The 17643-nt window shown below is 42.3% G+C and overlaps 1 protein-coding gene across 2 annotated transcripts in view; it reads right to left on the reverse strand.

Annotated features, from left to right (window-relative positions):
* Positions 1-811: 811 nt before the first annotated feature.
* Gyg1 (glycogenin 1) overlaps positions 812-17643 on the reverse strand; it is a 34443-nt gene continuing 17611 nt past the window's right edge. For both annotated transcript variants that reach the window (XM_021195815.1, XM_029538098.1), the window contains exons 6-7: positions 3845-4064; positions 812-1594 (exon numbers count right to left, since the gene is read on the reverse strand). In XM_021195815.1, coding sequence (XP_021051474.1) covers positions 1421-1594; positions 3845-4064 — 394 coding nt within the window. In that variant the 3' untranslated portion in view covers positions 812-1420. The remainder of the gene's footprint in view (positions 1595-3844; positions 4065-17643) is intronic.

Genomic DNA, 17643 nt, shown 5'->3' on the forward strand with positions numbered 1-17643 from the left:
CCTTCATCCTTTACAATGAAGATCATAGCAGCGCATGATTACTGGTCCAACTGCCTCAGAGATACTTTATCACTAAGTTACAGTTTTTAAGTCTGCCTCTGAGTTGCTTCCTAGTCATTTTTGTCTCTAGGTATCTAAACCCTGTGTATTCATTCAGCCATACCAAATAAGAATGACCCAAGAATCTATAAGCTATTACAGAAGAGAAGTTAGGGACTGTAAGAGATAGGGCATAAAAGCCCTTGCAGATTCTGTCAATTAAATCTTGTTTTCCTCATTCATAGTCTCTGTTTTCTTCAGAAGAATCATTTGTGATTCCTTGTTTTGGTTATATAATACTGTTTTAGGCCTCACCCTTCACAGCTTACCTCCCATTGCTGTGTACACTCTATTGATACTATGGATCATTCCCCTAGGGTGAATGAAGGAATGTATATTCAGGAACCCAAAAGTTTAACAAGCATACTTGTATTGTTTTGTGTAAAACACTAGAAATCACGGGTTCAGGACGGAGTCTGATACTTGTGAAAGATTACTGCCATGGCCTGGTAATTTTAAGGTTTGAAGAATACATCTGAATACTCATCAGTGATGCAATGTATGACAGACTAAGTCTTTCATCTCACTTTGCTCCACTGATCAGATCTGTCACAATTACTAGAGAATACATTTAAAATTCAAATAATTTTTAAAGCATACACCAGGGTAAAGGTTTGTATTTTTGAACATAATCGCACAAATTTTGAAACATTACTGAATAATTTCCCCCACCCCCCAAGGGTGAGGTAGAGAAGTACTGAAACAACCAAGATATGTCAATAAGTGTTTATTTGTTATACACAGTGCTACCACAGCTACCGTCAGAGAGCACACTGCAATTTTCAAGTAGACAGCTGAGAAAGAACAAGTCTACATGCTGCCTTCACGGTGCATAGAACACTGGTGAGCTAACACTAGCTGGTCGGCTTAGGAATCACTCCGCAGTGTTAATAAAGGCCACTTTAGTCTGGAAGGCTACTTCTCCGACAGGCTTTGAGCAGCTCTACATTGCAGGTCTTGTGAAGGATGCAACAAGTGAAGATTGGAAAATGTCATACCTTGTTTTGGAGATGGAGAGTCAAGTTCTGCACCACTTGAGAGAGCCATTTTAGTAGCTTAATGTTGGCTTTCTTTTATCACACATTGGCAATTTAAGAATTGAGAGTTTTTAAAAAAAAACATCTAGGGTTAAACAGAATACTTGTCCACATGATGGAATTACGACTTAATAACATTTGCCAAGTTCTCACCTGTTGTCCTGCCCAAACCCCTCATCTGATGAGGTTTAGTGAAAGCCTCTAACAATTGTAACCGACTTCACATACTATGTGTGGAAATGTGCCTAAGACATGGATGTGTCCACAGGAAAACCGCAGTGCTTCTATTGCAGGTAAGTGTCAAGTTTTCTCTTGATGTTATCAAAAGAATCTGCTCCCATGTAATCGGCCTGGCCCTGTTCCCACCGTTCCTTCCTTTCTTCTGAGGACATAGAAGGTTGTGGTGTAGCTGGGGTCTCCCCAAAGGACAGGTCTGACAAAGCTCCTGAGACATGTTCCTAGAAGAGAGTCATCAGAGGCACCGTAAGAGCTGAAGTTCTGATGAACTTAAAGAATGCAATCAACAGAATGTGAGAAAAGCCAAAATGAATCATCATGCAAAAAAACTGAAAAGCATTACATGAAACAAACAAACAAGACAGGAATACAAGGGCAATATGATTTTTTTTCCCTCTAAAAAATGAAGACTTCTTGACTCAGTGAAAACATTGGGAGAACAAGGTAATTAGGGTTAATGTTTAAGTTCTGCATACCTTTCTACAGAAGCCACAAGAGAAAGCCAGTGTATAGACCAAGTCTGAAAGCTGCAAACAGTTCAGTAGAAAGTGTAAGATGGACGGACAAGGGAACACAAATTTCATGATAAATTCTTGATCCATGTGGGCTTGGAAAGGTTGAGAACTTAAACAAAATGATTCCTAGATACTGTGCTTCATAGAAAACTTACCCAGGGAGAGGCAGTGCACACTCAATCATTGGTATATGAAAGAAAGCTAAGTGGTTTGAGGCTGTACCAAATTTTTCTGTCCAAGCTTTCATTTGGTTTGCAAGTAGCATCTATTCTTGTAGCTTCTGACAATCTGCTTGGTTTTAGAGAACTGCTTGCCATCTTCACCTTTTCTTGGTTTATAATCCTCAGCTTTTGTGTTGAGGAAAGAATGGTACATGCAGCAAATCTACTCTACCTTAAACAAGCAATCAACTAAGTGTACCATAAATGACAAACTGTGCTGTCAAAAACTCAGCTGAGTTGATGGTGAAAATCTTATTAGAGGAAGAAAAATGAGTAAAAACAAGCAATGCTTTTAAGAAAAAAATTGTGGAACATTTTTTTGTACTTGGTTTACTGGCATAAATATTATAATTTTAAGTATATTGCAACTCCCAAGAGTTTAGGTAAAGGGTTTTTACTGATGTGTAAAACTGTAGATGAACTGTAGATGTCCTGAAGCTCCAAGGAGTTTAGGCACAGAACTTCAGGCAAAGCAAGGAAGGATGCTTGTCAGATCAACCCTGCCTTTGCCTTCTACTCGCAACATAGGTGTTAAAGACAGGGTCATCACAGTACAGTAACTAGAGTTTACTCTAAGAGAGAGGCACCTGATGTCAATCAAGCCTGGTATGGAGCTAACAAAATAGATGAGCATCTAATTATAAAATTTTCCTTTCAACCATAAAATGCTATACTTAATTATAGGCTTTAGAGATCAAATTTTCATAAAGATTATAGTCTTTCAGACATAGGTTTGAGTCCTAGTTGTTACTGTAATATTTTATGTGAGTAAAATTCTATGACTTCTAAGCCTTATAATTCCTCTATTAACAACAACTATTTAGTTGAGTGGACTAGTTGTTCTGAACAGTTAAGAACTTCTATGTTGGTAGACACTGCTACCAACTATATCAATAGGTATATGATGCACACAATACTGATTAAGAAGAATATGGTATTTGTCCCTTTCTTACACCTATATTGAGTACTACCTCATCATTTACTCATTAATTGTTTTTGTTGTGTATATCTTAATATGTAAAATAATATTCTTCTTCATCTTCCAATTCAGCATGAAGAACAAACCTCAGAAAAGTACCTTTAAAATCAGAAAACATGCTAATGAATGTTGTTATTATAAAATTTACAGTGTCATCTCCCTCCCACAAAGGGATCCTTTCAAGATCTTAGGAGAATAAAATAGGAAATGAGAATATTCCTACAGTATTTATTGTGTATTATGTGTCCCTATTGTGATTTTTTAACAGAAAGTTCATTTTTCTAAGCATATTGAAAATACAACATATATTTAAAGGTTTGAGGTTTCTAAACCTTAAATGTGGCATTCTCTTCACCTCTCCCAGCCACTACTGGAGATGGAATGAAGAGCTTGCCCAATCTAGGTAAGCATTTCTCTACGAGGCTAAATGCCTAGCCTAGGCACTCTTTATGTAGATTTACAATATTAAGAATCATCTAAGCATCATTTTTATGACTAACCAGCCAAGAATTCTAGTTTCAGTGTATGAGTTTATAGAATTCCAAAAACATCTATTTTTAGGTTTAATGAAATTTGCTACACAATGTCCTTTTGTTTCTGTGGAATTATCTATTCTAAGCTCTAAGATGGTTATGGTTTTGCCCACACAGTCCTCCTCTACTTAAAATACTACTAAGAATTACTGAATTCTATATCAAGTTTAAAAAGTACAGCACTAAATTTTCTGAAGTAAGAGTAAAAGCGAACAGAACTTACCATCATTAGATAGGAGCTGGCATCTTTGACAAGACCATGCTGTTGGAGCAGGGGTAAGACATTGGTGGTGAAGGTGTCCCACCACAGGTTCAGAAACTCTGGGTGACTCACGGTCGGGTCCTGGGATTCACAGTTGACACTTTTTGTTTGGGGATTATAAGTGTAATTCCATGGCTTGGTTCGTCCCAGGAAGTGCACAACTTTGGCATTTTTACCAAACCTGCCAAGTGGACAGGATGAAAGGGTGAGTTTCCGAGCACCTTTTCCTGTAAAGCTTCCATTATGCACCTTCCATCCTGTGGTAGCAGTTGGAAAGAAAACTACGCCAAAAGTAAGAGACACTTAGAAAATGTTCATGTTCTACCTCCCAGGAGCGAATCCCTTAGACACCCATTCTAAAGAGACATATTTGTGCAGTGGCACACATTACAATGCCATAGCTACTACAGTGCTTCTAGTCAAACTAGAAGCAGTCCACACCCTTGTTAGATGAGGCTATTGAACAGTAAATGTGCACCCCTCCCTTTCTCCACAGAGAGGGTAGACTTCCTACCTCATACTAAATGTGCTCATCTGACGTAATTGCCTTGTCAACTTGCTTATGTTTACTCTTTCTGAGAAGTTAAACCTCGTGCCAGCAGAACCATGCTGTCTATAGTCTGCCAGTTACATAGGATATCTGTCTCAAATCTGTGGCCTGGTTCCAGTTCCAGCTAGGAATAGATTAAAACTGTCTCTTCTGGCCTGGGAGGATATTAAGTAATAAATACTTGCTTATCAGGAATGTAATGTTTTGATAAATATATATACTGCATAAATAGACCAACGTACTCAAACATTTCCTGAAGACTATATCATTGCCTTCTGGTGAAAACTTTGAAAATCCTTCTGGCATTTTGAAATATACAGAATATTGTTATCTACAGTCATCCTACTATGTTGTGATATTTCTTCAGGGGCAAGTATTTAAAAGCCGTGCAGTTTGTGGTGGGAGAGGGAGGTCAGGATAAAAGTAGGTGCTGCTCTTGGAGAGGACCTGAGTTCAGTTCCCAGGACCCACATTGGACAACCCACATCACATATGGTTCAATGGGGTCTAGTGAGCTCTTCTGGCTTCTGAGGACACTGCACTCACTTGTACACATCCCCTCTCCCCCATATACACAGACATGTGAAAAATTAAAACCCACTTTAGCTTGTATATGATATATGTGTGAAGTGATGTGGGTGTGTGCACATGTGTGCCTGTATGTGCAGAGACCAGAGGGGTGCATTCAGTACCTTTCTTAACTGTTTTCTATTTGATTTTTGAGACAGCTGGGCTGTATCCCAGAACTGGGGTAACAGGTGCCTGCATCTGGCTTTTTTTTTCTTTTTTTATTATTTTCTTTATTTACACTTCAAATGCTATCCTGAAAGTTCCCTATACCCCACCCCCACCCCTGCTCCCCTACTCACCCACTCCCACTACTTGGCCCTGGCCTTCCCCTGTGCTGGGTCATATAAAGTTTATAAGACCAAGGGGCCTCTCTTCCCAGTGATGGCCGATTAGGCATCTTCTGCTACATATGCAGCTAGAGACAAGAGCTCAGGGGGTAATGGTTAGGTCATATTGTTGTTGCACCTACAGGGTTGCAGCCCCCTTCAGCTCCTTGGGTACTTTCTCTAGCTCCTCCATTGGGGGCCCCGTGTTCCATCCAATAGCTGACTNTGAGCATCCACTTCTGTGTTTGCCAGGCACTGGCATAGCCTCACAAGAGGCCGCTATATCAGGGTCCCTTCAGCAGAATCTTGCTGGCATGTGCATTAGTATCTGGGTTTGGTGGCTGATGATGGGATGGATTCCAGGATGGGGTAGTCTCTGGATAGTTCATCCTTTCATCTTAGCTCTAAATTTTGTCTCTGTACCTATATACTTTCATGAGTATTTTGTTCCTTATCCTAAGGAGGAATGAAGTATCCACACGATGGTCATCCTTCTTGGTTTTCCTGTGTTTTGCAAAATGTATCTTGGGTATTCTAAGTTTCTGGGCTAATATCCACTTATCAGTGAGTGCATATCTAGTGACTTCTTTTGTGACTGGGTTACCTCACTAAAGATGATATCCTCCAGATACATCCATTTGCCCAAGAATTTCATAAATTCATTGTTTTTTAATAGCTGAGTAGTACTCCATTGTGTAAATGTACCACAGTTTCTGTATCCATTCCTCTATTGAGGGACATCTGGGTTCTTTCCAGCTTCTGGCTATTATAAATAANGCTGCTATGAACATAGTGGAGCATGTGTCCTTATTACCAGTTGGAAGATCTTCTGGGTATATGCCCAGAAGAGGTATTGCTGGGTCACCTGACTTTTTATGTGAACACTGGAGATCCAAACTCAGGATGCCATTGCTTACACAGCAGGCACCATTGCTTACACAGCAGGCTTTACCAGCAGAGCTAACTCTTCAGCCTTACACTGCACTTTTATTTGACAGGTAATTTTTTCTTTTTGTAATACACACCCAATTTCACAACAAATGATACTTTAAATGCGTAAGTCCTAAGCCTGGTCCTTTAATTAGCTTGAAGAAAAACTATGAATTTAAAAGCAAACAATAGGGACTGGAGAGAGAGCTCAATGGTTAAGAGCAATATTGCTTTTGCAGAGGGTCTAGGTTCAATTTTCAGCACCCACATGGTGGTTCACAAACCATCAGTTCTAAGGGATCTGATGTCCTCTTTTGACCTCATTTGACATCTAGCATGCATGTGATACCCTTACATACAATTAGTCAAAAGACAAAATCAGATGAGTAAATCTAATTTTAAAAAAAGAGTAACTAAGATGTCATGTAGGATAAGTACAAAAATGATGGTGACTTTCAGCAACCAGCTGGGCCTACTGTACAGGCATGTGGTCCTGGCTACTTGAGAGAACAAGGCAGAAGGATTTACAATTTAAGGTTTACTTATGTTACACAGTGAGTTCAAATGCAGGCCAAATTACTTAGTGAGAATCTGCCTCAAAGTTAAAATAAAATAAGTGCAAGTACAAGAACCGCCACAAGGGAAAAGGGAACCTTGGGTGCTAGAGAATTCAGAGGGAAAATAGGCCCTACAAGTCAGTGCGGGAGGGCAGAAGTTTGAGACAGTACAGTACAACTTCAAGCTTATATGGAAGACATCTGAGTATCTGCACCAAATGTCAACAGTCAGATGGCAGGTATGAGCCTGTGGACACAACCATGTGCCACTGCCATAGCCAGAAATTGTGGTATATGTCCTGTGTACTGGGTTTAAGAGTTAGACTTATGGATTTACCCTATATGTATTCAACATATTTGAGTGAGATGGACAGACACATAGCATGGACCATTTAGGTAACATTTCCTGCCTTCCAATTTTATTTTGTAATGTTTGGGCTAGGTCGAGATTTCATAAGGACATGGTTGGGAGTAATAATCCTATTGTGTAGGCTTTGGTTAACATACTAGTTGAAGCTAAAGAGACTGTTGTTCAAGGCCATATGGCTGTTAAGTGGCAGAGATATACAGGTTTGCCTGAGGCCAAAGCTTAACCTGTGATCTTGGAAGAAAATTAAAGCTGGGAAAGAAAGCTCCTCTTCAAGGTTTGTTTAGTCTTCCTCATGTTCTTTCGCTTTTTTGAAAATGGGTGGATTATATCCCAAGCTCTCTATTTTATACACAGAGTCTTTGTCTTCCCTGCCCAGGCTCTCCGTTCCATCCATACTCCCTGCTCTCTGTACTTAAGCAGATAGAAATCCTAATGTCCTAAAGAGGTACCTGTTACATCTCAGGCACTACGTTAGCTGTGTATCCACAAAAAGCCTTTGTCCATGAAGGAAGAAGGGTCACATAAAAATAATCAGTGGAACGAAGCAAGTCAGGGCCACTAGGGCCATGATGATATTATGGGTTCTGGGAATTCCAAGGTGGGTTTTCAAAACAGGCTTCATGTAGAAAGTAAGGATGGGGCAGTACCTGGGAAAGGTGGGCGGGATTCAAGTAGTCATCTTCACGTGTCCCAGTGATGGTGAGGGATTCTGTCTCAGAGATCTATGTGTGTGTGTGTGTGTGTGTGTGTGTGTGTGTTGTAGAGGTGGTGGCAGGCACAGCTTCTTCATCCTAGCAGTATAATTACGCAAGAAGGTGCACATAAGGAAGCACAGGTCTTAGACACTCACCTGTCCCGATGCAAATGCCCTGCTTGAAGCCACAGCACTTATTTTTTTCTCCTGTATTAGCCAACCACGAATCCTCAACCTACGTACTGATATACTGATCTTTATATTTCATTAGCCTGTATCTTATATAAATGCCATACTGTCATAGCATGATGGCAAGGATAATTAAAATACACGGAAACATTAGGGAGTAGCTATCCTTTCCTATGTGTCCTGACAGTTCACAGATATGAGTTAACAGGAGTCCGTTGACATACTTTGAAGTACAAACCCTACGCTATGTTTAGCATTTGCATTGTGTACCTCATTTAGTCTCTAAGCCTACTGTGTGAGTCCGAGAGCAGGCAAGGCTAAAAGTTAAAGAATATGTCAAAGGCTAAAGCACAGGGCTAGTGAATGAATAGGCTGTCATTAACCCAGGTCAGGATGAGTTATTCTGTAAAGACACGCTTGGAAGTATCGGGCATTGTTTGATGATTGGCATCTATTAATCTCCATCTATGGGCAGCCAATCTAAGCAGAAAAAGGAATACATCAAGTATAGTTGAGGATTCTGCAGTAGAAGTAACCAACAGGAAAATTCCATAGTACCAAGTGTCTCAGCACTGCTCTTAGAAGCATAAAGTTTATACAAAGTCTGGGGAGAAAAAGGAGAATCAGGACAAGAAGTGGATGGTGTATCTCAGGTCCACAAAGAACAATGCATAGACTGTGCAGAGCCCTGATCATCTAATGCTCTCCTGTGCCTGGGACTTCAAGCTGTGTGTAGGAGAAGGACAAAATGATCCAACCCATCTGCACAGATTGCCTGGTCCTCTGCTGTGGGCAGGAATGTGCAGCTCATCTTCAGATCCTCCCCACAACCTCCCCGGATTTATGCTGGGGCCCGGGGTCCTCCTCTTGAATGTCAAAAGCAATGGCGTTTGGAGATACCCACAGGCCTACATTTCACTGTGGGCCAGGCCTTGGGATCTACATTCATGAATGCTGGTTTCCAATGCTCATTAGCTAGATCACTATTACCTTCTGTAATAAAGAAAGGATCCTCTTCCTACAAAATATCTTTTTTTGTTCTATCCTGAGAGAGAGAGAGAGAGAGAGAGAGAGAGAGAGAGAGAGAGAGAGAGAGAGAGAAACTAAATCCAGTGGATAGTTGTTTTAATAGACAAAGCAGTCCTAAATTGCTTAGTAAGCTTTGTTGAAGGTAGATGCTTTGTCACATGTGGTGTCCCCCAACCTATGTTTGCTAATGCTATGCATCATAATGTAAATTTGATATGTGTCTACTGTGAAAGGGTTGTTCAACTCCCCAAGGAGTTGACCCTCAGGCTGAGAATCCGTGTATAAGAAGTCTGAGATGTGGGTGGAATTGCTCTTTTTGACCTAAGGTAAAGAATTTCTTCGATGAAGATTAGCAGGATTGTGGAAATTATTACATGGCACAATGACCAGATTTCTGCCACGAAACAAAACATAGGATTTGTGTAGCTTTCTAAATTGCTAATTGGGCAGACTGTGTGAGAGAAGACAAGTAGCTGCCCCTGAAGACTGAGGGACAGCACGGGAGGGAGAAGAGTGAGGCGAGGCTGGCTGGGCGGGAGTGTCAGGCAGCAGATGCTGCTGGTTTCAGCTGAGGCTATGGCACTCATTTCTGGGCAGTAAGGACTGAGGACTTTTACGTGCTTTAGTAGTTAAACTACCACATACATTAATGGTTATAGAAATGGATAGTGGTGGAGAACAAGAGAAAGAAAACGTGTAAGAGCTGGCGCCTGTATTGGTCACTAAATAGGTGGTTGGTCTGGGCCAGCCCAAGAGCTCCTGGGTGACTGAGGCAAAGGGAGTGATAAGGCAGTGCTAAGTGGGGAACAGACTGTACTCAGGAATAGCAATGAAGACAAACTTGCCAGTTTTATGTAAAGCAGTCACAGCAGAGACAATCTTTGAAATCGTGTAGGGCTATTGCAGTGTGAGGAGTACTACCTGGGTCCCACACTGATCACAAAAGTTAAGGAGTGCCTTCACGTCTATCACAGTATACTAGCTGCATAGCAGAACAGCCAAGGAGGCTAAAGGACTTAGCCAATAGTCATATATAGAAAAATGATGAAGTTCTCAAACACTAGGCTAGTTTTTGTGTCCAAGTTTTCAATTGATCTGAACTCAAGTTTCAGACTTTTTACATCTACATTATGGACATGAGGGAATGACTTTAAAAATATTTTCCAGCCATGCCATGCAGTGCTGGTGGGGAAATAAGCCCAGAGAGACCTGGTCTCTACTGCATGGCACAGGTAGGCTGTAGACACACAGAGGCCTGAATACCACCATTGCAACACAGCGAAATTCAGCCCAGGAGGAGGAAGACATCAGAGACCCACCCACTGCCATGTCACATGGGCAGACTTAGACACCTAGAGTCCTGCTTGCTGCTATGCCATGCAGTGGAGGGAGATGAGGTCACCCAGAGGCTGGCCAGACATGTGGCTAGCCTGGAGTGGAAGTCACTACAGTGTGTAAGTATGTGGTGGACAGGCAGAGAGGAAGAGAAGCAGAGCACTGACATATGAAGAGAGGCGGGACTGGAGATGAGAGGGTGGGGAGGAGTAGGCAGCCTTGCCACCCGAGGCCATGGTGAAGTTCCAGTCCGTGTTGGCACTGAGGGCCATGCCTGGGTCTGTGGCCATGCTGCAGCAGGGTTGGTGTTGATGCCTGTGGCTTATATTACCACTAGAGACCATGGGGGATATCCCTGGTCTGGACAACCTCCTGGGACCATGTCGATATCCAAAGGCTATGCAGAACTGATGCCACCCCTCACTGCATAGCACTCTGGAGAGCTGGCTCTACCTCCTCTTAACAGCAGTAGCATTTGGGGGAGCAGGCTGAGGTTGTGAGTGTGGGAGATCTGGCCTTGCTACTATCTGCCATCAGGCAGAGTGGGCACAGGGGTGATGCCCACCCCTCACCACTTGTAGAAGTTGGGTGAGCTGGCCCTGAGTATGTGAGAGTAGATCTGGTCCAGCCCCTCACCAGCTGTGGCACTTGGGAGAGTGTGCCCAGTGCATGGACTGGGCAGCACAGTGGAGCTGACTTTGGAGGTGTGGGTACATGCAAGTTAGCCCGAGGGCATTAGAGCAAGAGAGCTGACCCTGCTTCCTGCCACAGCGTTGGGTGGCCTAGCTGAACAGGGCTGGAGAGCTTGCTCTGGTGCCCTGGTGGTGTGGATGCAAGAGAGCGGTCAGGCTGACCAGCTCAGCTATTAGCCAGGCCCAGAAACAGGGCTTTGAGTTGGCCCACCCCCAAATCTACATTATCTATTGACTGTTTGAGTTCATGAAAAGGCCAGTTCTGCTGATCCAAAACGGCAAGATCTCTATGAGTGACAACAGGATAACTGGGAGGAGTCCCCATGAGGATACACCATTAATAATGTCACAGAAGCCAGAGATCTTGAGCCATACCAATGACTCATTGCAATGAACATCTGCAAGTGAGGATGTGTAGACAGAGGGATAAACTGTGTGTGATGGTTTATATATGCTCAGCCCAGGGAATAGCACTATGAAGAGGTGTGGCCTTGTTTGAGTATGCCTGTCACTGTGAAAATGGGTTTAAATGCCCCCAACCTAGCTGCCTGGAAGCCAGTAATCTCTTAGCAACCTTCAGATGAAGATGTAGAACTCTCAGCTCCTCCTGCACCATGCCTGCCTGAATGCTGCAATATTCCAGCCTTGATGATAATGGACTGAACCTCTGAACCTGTAAGCCAGCCCCAATGAAATGTTGTCCTTTATAAGATCTGCCTTAGTCATGGTGTCTGTTCACAGCAGCAAAACCCTAAGACACTGAGACACACCACGACACACTACAGCTTCTATGACAAGATTGTTTTTTTATGCTTTTGTATGTGTGTGTGTATGCGTGTGTGGTTTTGTTTTTTAGTTTGTGTATTTTTTATTTTGGGGGGAGAAAGGTTGCAAAGGAGGAGGGCAGATAAAAGGGGACAGGGAGATGAGTGGGATTGGGCTGTATCATGTGAAACTCACAAAGGATCAATTAAAGTTTTTAAAATGCAAAAAAAAATTCCACCTTTTGCTCATTTGTAAAATAAAAAAAGAATGATATCAAAATGAATTGAGTAAGGTCCTAAGTAAAAGAAAAATGCTTTCAGTCTTTTAAGACTTTTAGGGGTACGGAAATTTCATTCAGTAGGGTACCTGGCATGTGTGAAGTTCTGGGCTCAAGCCTTAGCACTGCAAACATACAAACATATAAATGAACAAATAATTTCAGCTTCAATACTAGTGTAGGTGGACAGTTTACATTTTCCCCACCTAGTAGTTAGAAGGTATACCACCTGGCAGATCACGAAAAAACAAACAAACAAATTAAAAAAAAACCACCACAGTGGCGAGGAAGAGGGCATAATAATCAACTCCAGCTTATGACAGGAATAATGAGGAGGTTTCCTGACCTACCCAGGGTTTATCCACAAAATCACCAGCCAGGAATTTAAAAAAGAAGTTTGGTTCAATTGTTTCTAAATTATCAAGAGCCATTTATTCTGACCCACTAAGGGGATTTGTATCAGCTTGCATATATTTCTTAAAATAAGCTTTCTAATTTTAACTTGATAGAATCTCTAAGGAGTCATCGTCCAGATCACAAGACACAGTCTGAACTGAAGCCAGCAACAACACTGCTTATGTTAGCTGTTGAAATAATCCCTGGGACCTGATGCTACCACAAGATCAGATGGACAGCGGATGACTGCTCAGTGGTTAGTGACACAGATGAGGCTTCAGACCTAGTGAGGACAGAAAGGAACTAATCCAGGACAACACACCCAGAAGCAATTTAATCAGTCAACTTTTATATGCAATGTTCTATGAGATACTAAGAAAGAGAAAGACGGACTTGCGTGGCTCTCCTTTGGAATTGTGTCCAAGGCACCAGGTACCCTCTTGCCCACCCCAGTAGGGAGCATGCTGTCTGCCTCATCACCAGTCACTCATATGTCTGTTCAGATTCACACATGTTGAGACAGTGTCACAACGGCTCATCCACACTAGTGATGAATACCTCTCTCCTCTCACCAAAATGGACATCTCTCACCCATCCAGTCTGTCAGGAGCCTGGTGTGCTAGCTCATGCCTGAACTCTTAGCACTTGGGAGTGAGGAGATGAGGTAAGAGCATTGTTCTAAGTTTGAGGACAGCATAAGTTACACAGTGAGTTCAAGGCCAGCCCAACCTAGTACAAATATTTTTTAAAAGTCACAAACTCGAATGCCTTTGAGATATGGTTAATCTTGCAGAGGGAGTTGTGTACCAGGTGAAGTAGGGATGTGAAACACAGAAACATTCCTGACTCATCCTCAGAGAAATGTCTGACAATGACTGACAACGTCAGACAATGTCTCCAAATGTCGAGAGGAAGACTCTCCTGCCATAGCATGCCATTTTCTGCCTCTACCAGCTGACTGCTCACTCATCAAACTGGAGCTTGCACCCATGTGCAGTATCCATGCCTGTACCACACACCCATTTCCCCCATGTTCCTGAGGAAGAACTGTCCTGCTCCTTCTCTGAGCACAACCTCTCCATGTGTATACCATATCTCTTCCCTCTTGTCCTATCAAAGACATCACTCTCAGCTCTCCTCTCAGGTCTCCGCGTCATTAACGGCATCCTTCCAAATCCATTCTATTGCTAGAAACATGTAACATCTGCTTTCTTTTCTCAAGTCAGCTGCCACCCGCTTCCAGTTCCTCTTATAAGTAGACATCTAGGAAAGCAGTGTACATTTACAACCTCGTTCTCTAGGCACGATTCAGCTAGGGTTTCTCCTCCACCACTCTACTTCATGTATACCAGAAGTCACCAGTGTCCTCCACATTCTACATTCTGTACCACTCTAAGTTGTCCTTTCTTCTGCAATAGCACTCCACACAGACGAAGTGTTCCTTTCTCCTGGAAACATTTTCATTGAGTGGCTCTCCACAATACTACCATCTTGCTGGGTCTCCTTGTACCTTTCTGTTCTGGGTCTATTACCCCTTCTCCCCAGGCTCAGTCTTGGGGAGTCTTCTACCAATAACCAGTCCATTGCTTATATCATCTTGTTTAGTGGCTATAAACATTTATTTGCTGGCAGTTTTGTCTCATCCATTCCTATCTTCTAAATGTCTGACTTGCTTAAAATTGATTCTTTGGCAGTTCCTTAGGTGTATATATATGGCCTTATTTCAAAGATGTATATATGCTCTTACCCACTTCTGTCTCTTATTTCTCTCCCTCCTCTATATACTCCCCTTCCTTACTAATTGCTACATTCATGGCTTTTGTTATGTTTGTGGGTGGCCCACATGAGTTTGATTGGGGTTATCTTTATGATCATGGATTTGGAGCTATCCTGTCCAATGGCTCCTGATCACCTCAGCATGGAGTATACACCTGAAAACAAAGGCTCCCCCTTATGGAATCTATAAGGAGCCAATAGTTCAGCCTTTTCTCTAACCCTGGCTGACACGTAACAGGTCTGCCTTGTGCAGTTTCAATGTGAGAAAGTGCAGCTGCTGTGAGCCCACGAGGGCAGTGGTTGTAAGGCATCCATCCAGACAGTGGCATTGCACAAGCCTCCCCTCTCCGTTTCCCAGAACTTGCGTCCTTTACATCCCTTCGCTTGCAATGTTCCGTGAACGATAAAGGGGTAGAATAAATGCGTGATTCACAGTTGGAGGAATCCTTTTATATCAGCTTGTCTATTTCATAGTCTTACTAGGATGTTCATACACACTTCCTAACATCTATCCAAAGTCCTTCCTACCTCATGAAATACAACACTCACACTCTAGAAACCTACTGGTCATATTCAACATATTCCACCAGAAGTTGGAATACTAGGTTTTATGTGAAATTATTTTTTATATTGTGCTGGGACTCAACCCCTAATTTTTAAACAAGGACAACTGAATTTAATAAAATTATGCATAGCACAAATGAAAGAAACATATGTGACAAATGCAGCCTAAGGGTTTAAGATCTGTGAGAAGGGCTGGTCCTCCACTTAATCTTGTTCTGTCCTTCCATGAGCCCCTCTCCAACTGAGATGTTAATCTTCAACAAGGTTCTGCCTGTGGGATCTCACTCCTTTCACCGCCCTTTGCCCATTCTGGAATACCTCTCCAAGGAGATGTGCCTCCTAAGAGGGCGTTAGACTTACTACTTCATGGCTCAAAAACACATTAATTCCCATGAGGCCATCTTAAGTTGAAACTGCATGTAATGGTACATGTTTTAAAAGTGAATGTGGGTGCACACGAAGTGTGCATGCATACATGTCCACAGTGCACATGTGTGTGTTCATTAGTGCATGTCCATGTATGTAAATAGTCTATTTTTGAATGACTTCTGTGAATAACATTTGGAAACAACTAAAGACTTTAGAGACATATCTTAGCAAATAGTTATATGCAGTTTTAAGACAAAATCTCCATTCTTTCAAGTGAAGCCCCTTGCTTTAAGCCATGCTCCAGCCTACCCTTCTACCTACCATATCCCATGGTCATGCACAGGAGGCAGCATGTACCAGAGCTACTCATCCCTAGAGACCACCCGGCTATTCTGAATATGATAAAGTCTTTAATTTATAGGCCTCTCTGTAGAAAACTACTGTGGCCCAGGACAGTCTAATTTAGTCACTGATTCTGACATTGATACATTAACATAAAAGAAATGGAACTACCTACATCTTCTCATCCTTTTCCCAGAGTAAGAAAGTAGAGGGAAATGTCTATGAGGCTAGGTCTCTAGAAGAAAAACAAAAACATTTTGTGGCAGAGAGAAGGGAAAATGAATTCACGAATCTGGTTTCAGGATTCTTAAACAGGCAGCAGTGGGAGGAAATAAGGTCTGGCTTTGAGCAATCATATCAAAGAAATAAAGAGCTGGCCCCACTGAGGGTAACATACATGTGTCAGCCTATAGGTTGCATGATCAGTGATCAATGGAACTGATCCAGCTTTCCTCAATGTGCCATACACTCTACAGAAATGGCAACAAAGCAAGGATCTTGAGAAAGCTAGCATCATTTGCTGCACTAGGAAGAAGAAACCAAGCCCGGCCATTATGATCATTTAGATCTCAAACTTTGGGAACTTCATTTAGAGCACATGCAACAGCCGGGCTCTTTGGAGATAGGTACCAAAGCTCTAGCAAAGAAGTCCTTCTTTTGCAGCACTAAGACTGCTCTTCCTGCTTCTTCTGTGTTAAAAAACAAGCAGTGCTCAAGCAAACCAAGCTGTCCAGAGACATGGGATGTGTCTGGTGTTGGCACGTAAGATGGAAAGCAGATTAAACTAAGCCACAGGGAAACAGAAGCATCATGAACACTAAGTTCATCGTGTTCGGAAACTGAAGCTAAATAGACAACATCAGTTTTGTGCCACTCCACTTCGTTCATTCCCAGATATCTGCCCCGAAGAACCAAGTACCCTGATCATGAAATTAAAATTTTTTTGCTCTCACAGGGCTCTTGCTTGTTACACTCATTTGGTCAGTTGGATTATAGTAACTGCTTTACTATAGACAAGTTCAGCTTTAGGGGTTCAAGCTATCACGATCTGTAGGACACTGTTCAAGCTGGCTGGGCTAGTTATGAGTCAATAGGATTAAAATAAACCAGATCCACAAGTGCACACAGGACAGATTGGATTTTATAATCCCAAGGACTGAGGAATGAAAAACAATATTTATGTTTTTGATGATGTCAACCCTATTCTATTTGCTTTACTCAGAATAGTAGTGTAAGAGCTTGCCTGTCTTACTATTGAAGGGCAAAAGAATTGACAACATGTCAAAGAGGTGCCAAGAAAACACTGAGGGACTGAGGGGGAAAAAACCCACAAGATACTTAAAATCCTTATCTGGGGATGGTCACAGAGTCTGCCCCAAAAATTACTGTAAAGGAAACATCCCTGCCACAAAAACCCAGACATGTTCATTACTGTGGTGCAGGATGCACAGAGGACTTTGGATGATAAAGCAGGAATGTGCATGCCACACAAGGATGAGAGAGAGTAGATCAACTCCCAAAAGGGCCTTGTTCTTATGTCTATGTCCTAGCATCACCCTGCCAGCTAGGCTGCTGCTCAGGAAGTCGGAATCATCTCAGTTGAACACAAATGATTCAGAAGCTAAAGAATAGGTCTCAGGCCTTCACAGTTTGATAAAGTGCAATGAAGTGACACAGAGTTTCTAAAATGGAACTAAGTAAAAGACATTCACTTAGTGCTCAGTGCAGGCCAGATTCCTAATTGGTTACAGTTCATGGTTACAGTTTCAGTGCCTACAATAACCCCACAAAAACACAGAGGCAGAACAACTCAGACTTTAGTCCAGCATCAATAACTGGCAAGTGGCAACTTCAGGATATGAGCTGAGTATAGTCAGTTTAAGTCCCTCCATCCCCCTTAACCACAACAGCATGCTGCTGCCTGCTCTAAGTCCCCACAAAAAGCCATGGAAGGGATTGGCAACATCCTCTTTGTAAATGAGGAGGAGAAGGAGGAGGAGGAGGAGGAGGAGGAGGGGGAGGAGGAGGG

The sequence above is a fragment of the Mus pahari genome, chromosome 4 (assembly GCF_900095145.1).
Source record: "Mus pahari chromosome 4, PAHARI_EIJ_v1.1, whole genome shotgun sequence".
Classification (NCBI taxonomy): Eukaryota; Metazoa; Chordata; class Mammalia; order Rodentia; family Muridae; genus Mus; species Mus pahari.